At 39.5% G+C, this 10,384-nt stretch overlaps 1 protein-coding gene across 2 annotated transcripts; it reads right to left on the reverse strand.

Moving 5' to 3' along the window:
* Window positions 1-835: 835 nt before the first annotated feature.
* Window positions 836-7,004, reverse strand: CLEC3A (C-type lectin domain family 3 member A). Of its 2 annotated transcripts, XM_050922897.1 has the most exons (5): window positions 6,970-7,004; window positions 5,732-5,808; window positions 3,868-3,906; window positions 3,518-3,601; window positions 836-2,117 (listed from the first exon to the last, which is right to left on the reverse strand). In XM_050922897.1, the coding sequence occupies exons 1-5, from the start codon at window positions 7,002-7,004 to the stop codon at window positions 1,726-1,728; spliced, it is 627 nt and encodes a 208-aa protein (XP_050778854.1). In that variant the 3' UTR covers window positions 836-1,725. The 2 variants fall into 2 exon arrangements, with proteins under 2 accessions (XP_050778854.1, XP_050778853.1); XM_050922896.1 differs by lacking the exons at window positions 3,868-3,906; window positions 6,970-7,004 and having other exon boundaries at window positions 5,732-5,846.
* Window positions 7,005-10,384: the final 3,380 nt, after the last annotated feature.

Here is a 10,384-nt window from a genome sequence, read left to right on the forward strand (position 1 = left end):
AGGGGTGTGGTCACGGGAAGTAGATGGGAAGACCATGGGGACCCCAGGTTGGGGGTGGAGAGGAGTCACATGGAATGTCATGTGAAGAGGTCACCTGCTCCTGGTGTCCCCCTTGCCCCTGTACTGGTAAGAAATGGATTCCATTTGCACCACTGCTGACACCAGACCTGCTGCATTAGCTTTGGTTCTTGGCTGGAGCTGAAATCAGAAAGGGCCTATTTTCCGTATCTCTCATGTGACTTCAACAGCATCAAACTCAGCCCAAGATAGCAGAAATGTCACAAGGACAGCTGAACTCTTATGATTTCTATTTTTCTGGCCCAGAGTCTTGCAAGATTCTGGTGACATTAGACTCTGATCCTAGCCCAGATTTGGCTTTGAACATGAATCCAAGCCCTATCCTAAACCTAATCTGTGTCTGAGCCCAGTCTTCTCAATGCATCTTGAACAAACCCGCCTTGAGTACTCAATATTATGGAATAGCAGCTTCACTCAGATTTCTCTCAGCCTCAGTGTTGATGGAATTCTCTCATACAGGATGTATACACAATATTTACAGAACCACAATACATGTAATCTTGTACACTTTATCTTTGAAATGCTGATTGTACGTGTCTTCATGTTCTCAAAAAACACTCAACAACCCACTAGTGAATTATATGTTTGATTTATTAGCAATTAAAAAGTATTGTATAATTAAAAGGAAAACTAAGAGTTGGCCTCCAAGTAACAGAATTCAGGTTCTAGGATGCAAGAGGTTATTTGCAAACTGCATTGTATATACCACTAAGATAAAGCATACTTGGGTGATGCAAAGCAAAGTATATGGCTGGCTTCTTTTATTCTATCATTTCCATTTCTCTATATGTATAGGATTTATTTACAGTTCTTTTGAAAGATTAAGAATAGCAAAAAATAAACACTGTAATTCCTCCACTTCCAAACATCAGGTGCTTAACTGGAATTTGCATGTAAACAAGTCAGGGCAGAAACACAAAGACAATGCTTTCCAAATGACAAGTACATACAAAAGATTTCCACAGCTGGCGTTTCATGATGTCTCGATCGCTAGTGGGAATATTTCCCCTACTTTCTAGGAATGGGTCATTTTTAACTCCATAATCTTTCAGAATAACATCAGCTTCTATTCATTTTTTTCTTCCTTTTAGATCAAAATCTTATCTCAGAGCTACGTTGTTGAGCTCCAGCAGATGAATTCCATCCATTTTCAGTGGTTTATACACCACTAAAGTTCTGCTTAAGCATCCATAGCCTCATACTGGCAAACTTCACTCTCTAGTGAATGTTCTATGTATGGAACTTTCATAAATATTGACCGGAGTTCTGGATGGGGTTCAAGCAAACACTAATCTATAGAGATATGTAGTGTGGGTTTGAAAGATGAATTTTGACTTTACGATGTTGATAGCATGAACATCAGACTGTGAGAATATGGCAAAATATGATGCAATACATCTCAAAACAAAACGTACAGCATATGTGATGGTTGCATGGTGAGAGACCTCACTAAACACAACCTTTTTAACAGTTGAATGGAAAATAAATTAATAAAGAAAATTCCTGCCTTAGGGCAAGGTTTGTGTATTGTGGGAGATGTGCATTTTAATAAGTATTTTCAATTCACCATTGTAAGTAGGAGGAACTACTAACATGCAAAACCTGCACATTAATAACCAAATATTGGTTCAGCTAATGGGAATGGAATTATGGGATTAGAAATTCACAAATATATCTTTTGACAGTACGGCAGACTTCATCTCCCCACTTGCCTTGAGATGACTGGGAAAACAAGACACAGTTTTCACGCTTTCCCCCATTTGGTTGGGAGCGATCCCAGTTGAAATAGTTTAGAGCCATCCCATTGACATCAACAAATTTCCCTTCGTTTACCATGTCGGTGATACCCAGCCAAAAGTCTGCAACCCCTGGCAGACTTTTCTTGCCATAGTCTCGAAGGGAGTTGGTTTCATCATTGTCTCTGGGGATAGCCAGTGTCCCTCCCTTGGCTATGCAGTCTTCATTGGCTTCATGGAAGTGCTTGGCACCTTCAGATGCCAGGTAGCACTTCTTATGGATCTTTGTTCCACGAAGACAGACTGTGAATAGATATGGTTGAGCATGTTGATTAAGAAACGGAGTCACATATTAGAATAGAGGCTGGACCAGTTCTAGGGGCAGGTGAGCAGAGCAGCGCCACTCAGCTTTTGTTTTTTTATTTTGTGCATTTGTCTGCTCATGGGCAGGTTGGTGGGGGTGGGGAGAGCACCAAGAACATTTTCCGCCCTGGCTGGCAAAATGGCCAGGGATGTTCCAGAACAGAGTTGACATTTTAGTGGGAAATTTTCAAAAGCCCCTAAGGGAGTGAGGCCTACAAGTCCCACTGAAAGTCAACGTGACTTGTGATCTTAATTTCAGAAGGGGCTATTGAAAATCCCACCTCTAAGCTTTTTATATTAATCTACTTGGCTCACCATTCTCAGCCTGGATCCAGCCAGGAACCTAATTTCCTCAGGATTATTTATGCTGTTGTTTGAGACCACACATACACACAAAGACGGTGTAGGCCTGTTGTTTGTTTAATTTTTTTTATTTTTCTTAAATAGTCCCTACTGCCAACTTTACATATTTGGCTTCACCTCATCGGGTTCATAACGTATGCTGAGGAGAAATGGATGTTTGTATTGTTGGCAGAGCTGGCTTAGTTGCCAGGAAGTAGGTGTATTCTTGGCTTCACACCAAAAACAAGGATCTAAAGGTCTTTTCATACTTGTGACATTTAAGTGCCAAAGTAAAGTGTGTTATGCATTAGCTGTGCCTAGTGCCTAGTAAATAAATGGAAGACAGAAAGTGCGAAAGGGTTAGTTACAATATGTCCTGGTCGTCAGATATTGATTGGAAATTCATAATTCAAATCTCTGTTTGGGCAATTGATAGATAAATATTGTCACTGGAAGGATAACATACAGAGGACCTAAACTCTTTAGGGCTTCATTTCCAGTCACTTTTTCCACCATCCTCCTCCCTTCAAATGCTAATTTCAAGTGACCCAAGGTGATTTAAAACTAGAAATGCCTTTTAAAAGAGAGAGATTACATTCAATGCTTGATTTGCACAACAGTCTCATTTATTAAATCTTATTTAATTTTGGCTATGCTTCCCTATGTGGTAAGAGACCACGAGGTATGCTAGCATGGCTCTTCCAAAGTCCAGGTCATTGCTGGCTTCATCAAGTGGAAGATGTTGCCAACATCTCAGTGACATGTTGCTAAGGAATCCCACTTGTCAAAGAAGTATGATTTCTCATTGAACATTATAGTGGGGGCAGGAAATGTTTGGTTTCACTGATAAAATGTTTAGTGACATTTAGTTAATTTAGTTGGGGATTGGTCCTACTTTTAGCAGAGGGTTGGACTAGATGACCTCCTGAGGTCCCTTCCAACCTTGATATTCTATGATTCTATTTCCTGGTAAAACAGACTAACAAAACATGTTTTACCTGTCTGAAGTGCCTGCATTTCTTTCAGGGAGTTTACTTCTTGCCACAGCTTGTCAATCTGAGTCTTTAGATCACCATCCTTTTCTTAAAAGAAAAAAAGAATGAATAAATATACACATTCAAGAATATCTTTAAATCAGAAGCCCTGTTAAAATATCATGGGCTTCTGCAGGTATGAGATTTGCATAACTCTTTAGTTGGGAGAAAAATCATAGTAATTACAATGTTCAGAGACAATCAAAATACTGTAATGCAATAAAATTAAGTAGCAATAATTCACATGCCATAAAAATCACAATATCAAAGCAATGCAATTCTAATAATCATTATAAGCCAAAGGAAATGTTCACCTGGGTCAGACTCAGTTCTCTGTGACACTAGTGCACCTTCTTCCATTGAAATCAGCGAGATTATACCAACACAAAATTTATGCAGGATGAGAATAAAGCTACAAATATTCATAAACAAATAAATTGCATATTTAACATTTTAAAATACATAGGTTTACTAAAATTAATTTCCCAAGATTAAGTACAGTATAATACTAAAATGGCAGCTTGCTCTTTTGTGATTAGTTTCTACTGAATTGCATTTTGGGCTCTCTTTAGGTAAATACACATGAAATTCCAATGCACTCTCATAGTAGTTCACGTATTCCAACTTTTTAATGTGTTACTGAATTATAAATTCAGACTATTGCTTAGAGGTCAGTCAGTATTAGGGCTGCTGACAAGATTTGGTTTTGGCTGTACATTTGAGGCCTGGTCTATGCTAAATGGTTAGGTCAATGTAAGCTGCATTACATCAACCTTGCTGTGGAAGTGTCTTCACTTAAATTTGGCTCCCCCCAACATAAGCGCCTCTCTACACCAATTTAGTGTTAACCACTTCCCCAAATGGGGTAGAGTCAAGGTTGATGAAATTAGGTCAATGCAAGGTCAATGTGGTCACTGAGTTAATTCCGTCAACTTTTACTGACTTTCAAAAACCATCCCACAATGTCCTACACTGACAATTCAATTGGTACAAGAACTCCTGGTGCAGACATGCCCCGCTGACACAAGGAGCCAACTGTGCACACACACAAGCGATTTAATAACTACGGTGGCTGTACGCGTATATAAGTTAGATTGACATAATTTTGTAGGTTGGAGATGTTGAGAGCTTGTTTTCATGGAATTTTCGCATTGAAAACTATATTTAATGATTGGGCTACAACCTGCCTTATATATTTGTCTTGGTAAAAGAACCCCAAACAATCCCAAAAGATGCTATAGCATACATTTTCAATTTTGGGTGTCTAAAGTTAGTCACCTAAATATAAAAGGCCCGATGTTGAGATTTACTTTGCTACTACACAAAAATGCACATGGGTTAAAATAGGAATCAGGGCTCTCAGATAACACAGTAAAGAGCATGGTGGAAAACCCTCAAAACTAGACATAGATTCATGAGAAGGGAAAACAAATGCCATATAGTCTCCTGACTTTCAGAGTAGTGTGAGCATAGCAAGAAATGGACTTGTGTAAGCTGCTTACTTTTCACTGACTAACAAGTAAATATTCACCAACTGTGTAATCTACATTATGCTTTCTAAAAAATGGAAAGTAAGTTTAAATTAAATACACACATTTCCCAACATTCAAGGTTTTTGTCTTTGCTCTGCATATGTTTAGCGGTAAACTATACTTTTCTCACCAATTCTTTCTGGCTTCTTTTGTCCCTCATTGTACAACACTCCTAAAGAATTAGAATAGAAGAATATCCTACAAATATCCCATTAAAAAGTTACAAAAAAAGTTCTAGGTCATGGAAAATAAATCTCAACAAAAATCCTTGGGAGTCTCTTAGTTTCTTCAGCTTGTTTTGATCAGATGCACACGATATTCCATTCTTGGTGATATCCATTACATAATCTGTAACTGAGATCATGGGCCAAACTGCGACCTCATTTCCAACTCAGAATCGCAAATAAAGTCAATGGAGCTGAGAGGACAGTATTTTGCTCTCTACCCTATATTTATGTAATACAGTTTGGCACATTACACTACACCCACATAACGTATACAAAATCTTCTCTCTAGACAGAGTAAATATAGGCACAAATATCGTTTGATAACACATTTTAAAAATAATATTAACCACTGGTTCAAATAATATTTAAGAGTATTGTAAATGCCCTTGACATATACCCCCCCAAATTAAACTGATTACCTTTCACTCGACGTTTACTGTGCTTTCTGGCTTTGAACTTGGAAGCCTGGCCAGTAGCTTGATCCAGCAGTAGTATGCTAATGAGGAGAAAAATTAGAAGTCCAGTTTGTGCCATGTCTCTTTTCAAAAGCTAATAAGAAGCTTCCAGAGAGTCTCTATAGCAGCTAAGAGAGCAAATCACACAGCCACAGCTCAATATGAACTGCCTGAGGTCAGCTTTATAAAACTGTAGGGATAGAGTTGGCTGTACTCCTTGCTTACGAAATGTGTTTGATGCTTCAGCTGGCTGCAGTATAAGGTACCCCCTTGTTCTCATTCCTCCTCTTCAACTGATTTCAGCTGGAACAGATCCATTTTACGAGCTTATACCAGAACTGAACAATTTATTTGTTTTGCTGTCAGTGAACTCCATTTTTCAGGAGTAATTTTTAAAACTTTGAGGATGAATGTCATGGAAAAGCAAATGGGCGTTCAAGAAACATACATCTGTGCATTGTCACTTTGAAGGAGATACAGTCAGACTACTTACATGAATGTCATAGAAACATTTAGCAACATTCTCATCCAGCTTTTTGAAAATAGGTCTGGCCTAAGCCAATTAAAAATAGACAATGGACATGATCCTCCTTCCATTGAGGTCAATGGGAGTTTTGCCACTGAGTTCTTTAGCAGCAGGACTGAGCTCTGTAGCTCTCCAAGGAGTTTTGGTCACTTTCTATAAAGGGTACATTTATCAATAGTATACAACGGGTTAATAAGTGACTAATAGATGTTACAAGTTTACTGACATGAGCGGTATGTGTTATAGACTAGGGTTGGATTGGGGGAGAAAGTCTTGGTACTCTTCCAGCCTTCTTCCCCACAATAAGCGCTTCTCACTTAAGTCATCAGAATCAAAGGACTCTCAGTTAATTGAAGTCCACGGGGCTCTTTAAATCAGGCTTCCCTGGGTGGTCTTGACTATACCCACAGAATCTGCTATCCTCCATGGGCCTGGATCCTTCTTGATTAGAAGGAAAAAAAATAAGCGGTGGCACCTCCTGCCCATTTGTGGCACAAAAACGAGATGTTGCCCACAAGGAATTGTGCAGATCTGTGACCTGGCTTCTCCTCTTTTACATGAGGAATGGAATAGCTAACTATGTGGATGTTCAAACAATCATCATTGGGTGTCTGGGTTCACACCGCAGGGAGATGAATGGGGCCATTCATACCTGTTGGAGCTGTTTCAGACTCACCTTGACATCTTTGAATGGCTACATTCCATTTCCATTTGAGAGGTTTTCTTCACAACCAGAACAGCTGGGGGTGCGGGAGAGTGATAAAAAAACTGAGATTCAGGAGAACAAGATAATAGTTTCAGAGATGTGCCTGTACAGTGCATAGGTCTGTTTCCAAGCCCTGGTTATCAGGACATCAGGAGAAGGTGTTAATGATTGCTATAAACAACCTGTTTGACTCTAACAATCCATAACACTTGATTAATCATTAAACCATCTATTAAGAATTAATTAACCCTTTAAAAACTATTTATAAATGTACCTTTAATATAAAGTATGAGTAGGTCTCTTTAGCCCTCTCGCCAGAGGAGCTATGCACTTTGCAGTAATGTTAGATCAGCATAATGAAGTCTCTGCCACAGTAACGTTAACTCCTTGGTGTTGTTCTTAAAAACCACAGCACAACAGGGTCCTGTAGTAGTGGGCATTCTGGCATACTGCTGACCAAGTACAAGTCATGTATGCAAACATATAGTCTGCCTTGAAAACACAGTAGATAAGTGTGATGGCTGCCATTTAAGCTGTCACACCAGAGACTGAACTGTCAACTACTATAGCTGAAAGCATGAGTCTCTACAGCATGAGCTAAAAAAGCCAAGCAACCAAGCTGAGAACTGTAACATACTCATATCCTCTGTGGATCAGGTACAAAGGGAATCATACATTTCAATAATTTCATCAGTGACTTGGATAATGAAGTGGAGAGTGCACACAAAATTTGCCATACTGGGAAGAGTGCAGGCACTTTAAGGATAGGACCAGAATTTAAAATTACCTTGATAAATTGGAAAATTGGTCTGAAATCAACAAGATGAAATTCAGTAAAGACAAGTGCAAAGTACCGTACTTGGGAAAGAAAAAATAAATCAAATGCACAACTACAAAATGAGGAATAACTAGCTAGGCAGTAGTATTGTAGAAAAGGCTCCAGGAGTTATACTGGAACACAAATTGAATGTGAGTCAACAATGTCATGCAGATGCGGAAAAGGCTAATATCATTCTAGGGTGTATTAACAGGAGTGTCCCATGTAAGAAACTGAGATAAAGGTTCTGCTCTACTTGGCATTGATGAGACCTCAGCTGGAATATTGTGTCCAATTTTAGGCACCCTACTTTAAGAAAGTTGTGGACAAATTGGAGAGAATATACCCGTAGTCTGGATGGAGTTATATAGTGTAAAGGTCCCTTATGCCAATATAGTTTGTTTTCCTTCCCCTAGAGGACTACACTAGACTGGTACAAGCACCTTTATGTTGGTGTAACCACATCCATGGTGGGTGGGTGTGTGTGTGTGTGTGTGTGTGTGTGTGTGTGTGTGTGTGTGTGTGTGTGTGTGTGTGTGTGTGCGTGCGCACGCGCGCAGGGGTGTGTGTTGCTTTAACTATATTGGTGTAGTTAAATCAGTTCAGCTTGTGTGTTTAGACAAGGTCTTATGATCACCTCCAACTTGCAAAAGCCATAATCCACGATATTGTTCAGTGACCCAGGTGGGTTTTTAGAAGCAGTTTTCTCAGTTTGTCCGTACTTGCTTTCCAATAACAAGGTCATTCAGAAAATGAGATAGGTTTGTTTATAGGACCCTGCAGGTTGGTCCATGGAGGCTGCTCAGGGTAGAAAGTATGCCCTATTGGCAGTCAGATCTTTATCTGCTGCTGCAAACTGGCTTTGAATAACCCATTCTTAGCCTCCACTGTGTATATAACAAGTTTGTGGAAACAACATGCAGCTACACATCGAATACTAAGAGATCTATGTGGAGCCAGACTTGGATGCTGGGCTCATCTCCTGAAATAGGTGTGGATGCACGAATAATTTCCTGTTGCATGGAATAAGAAGTTACTGTAAAGGATGGTCATGTCATTCACTTATCTCCTGAGTCAGTAGAGCTGCAAATAAAACACAGCTGGTGAACAGACCTTTTAAGACTGTGAATGCATTGATCTGTTCAAAGGAAAGCTGTTCAAATATTGCTTTTTGGCCAACTATGTTTTACTGTTAGTTTTTAAGGTGCCACCAGACTCGTTGTTTTTGTGGATACAGACTAACATGGCTATCCCCTCATACCTGAGGTTTACCACCTCCTCCAGGTCTTGAAGCTAATAGATTACTATGTGTGTCATGTCATGCTTGGACAAAATGTGAAACTGACATGTTGTTGCAATAGCTATTTCTGGAGTTACAGTAAGTTGTTCTCCAGAGTTTCATACTCTGACAAACAGGACCAATATCGGCTTAGATAGAAAAGTTCTTGAGTTTGTGGCTAATTGTCTGTTGTAGAGAGAATCTGAAAGCTGCCAAGAATTACAGTGAGCCACTGCCAACCTGTGGAATTTCAAGTGGCACAACCTGAGAAACTAACATGGTAGATGAAAGTAGATAATATAAAGCTGAGAGTGAGGTCTCTTTCCCTATCATAATTCTCTCTCCAAATGTTATTTCATGACTATCTAAGGTAGAAAGCATGGAGTACACTGGATAACATACACAGTACTTGTTTCAGTTAAATGGAACAGGTTTGCAAACTCTTCAAGTCACTGAATAAGTCATGCTTGGAAAACTACTGTATGTTTCAATTTCCTCAGTCCCCCAAAGCCTTGTAAGTGCCTTTTTAAAAGATCTGAGCTCAGACCAAGCAAGCATAAGGGGAGATTATGGCTGACATCCCAGAACTAGGAAGCAGGACATGGATACTGACTAAATGAAGTTGTACGTTTGGAAAAGGGATGGCTCAACCTCCTAGTGTGTGAGGTTTTGTAAATGTGATTAGCCATATTCTGGGTTTGCGCAGGGAGGGTGAGATGGATAATCTTCTTTCCTGTCATGTTAACCCATTCTTTCCAAGGAAATTTTATAGTTAAAAAGAAGACTATGCTATGTATTAGAGATAGAGGGGGAGCAGGATTATTACTACACAAAGTAGGATGCATAACAGGAATTTGTCTGCTCATACACTGAAGACTAGAAAGACTCTGAACATAGACACTGACTATGAAGAGCTATGGGCACCAATTTAAAATGAAAGAATCTAAGAGTATTTTAAGTTTCTTTCATGAATATTTTGTGTCATACATAAGGTCCCATATTTGGACCTTTTCTAAGGCAACTATCACTGTCCTATCTAGGTGGCCTAGAGTATTGTCTCTTTATTCTTCCAGTTCTCCTGAATAGTCAGAATATAGCGGGTTTCTCAAACTTCATTGCACTGCGACCCACTTCCGACAACAAAAATTACTACATGACCCCAGTGTCCTGTATTACTCTAGATTCTAGAATCAGGGATGGCATTAGGGGACTGTAAGCAGGGCAATTGCTCGTGGCCCCATTCCACAGGCACCCGAGTGAAGCTAAGTTGCTCATGCATGGCTTCAGTC

The sequence above is a fragment of the Gopherus flavomarginatus genome, chromosome 14 (assembly GCF_025201925.1).
Source record: "Gopherus flavomarginatus isolate rGopFla2 chromosome 14, rGopFla2.mat.asm, whole genome shotgun sequence".
In the NCBI taxonomy this organism is placed as follows: domain Eukaryota; kingdom Metazoa; phylum Chordata; order Testudines; family Testudinidae; genus Gopherus; species Gopherus flavomarginatus.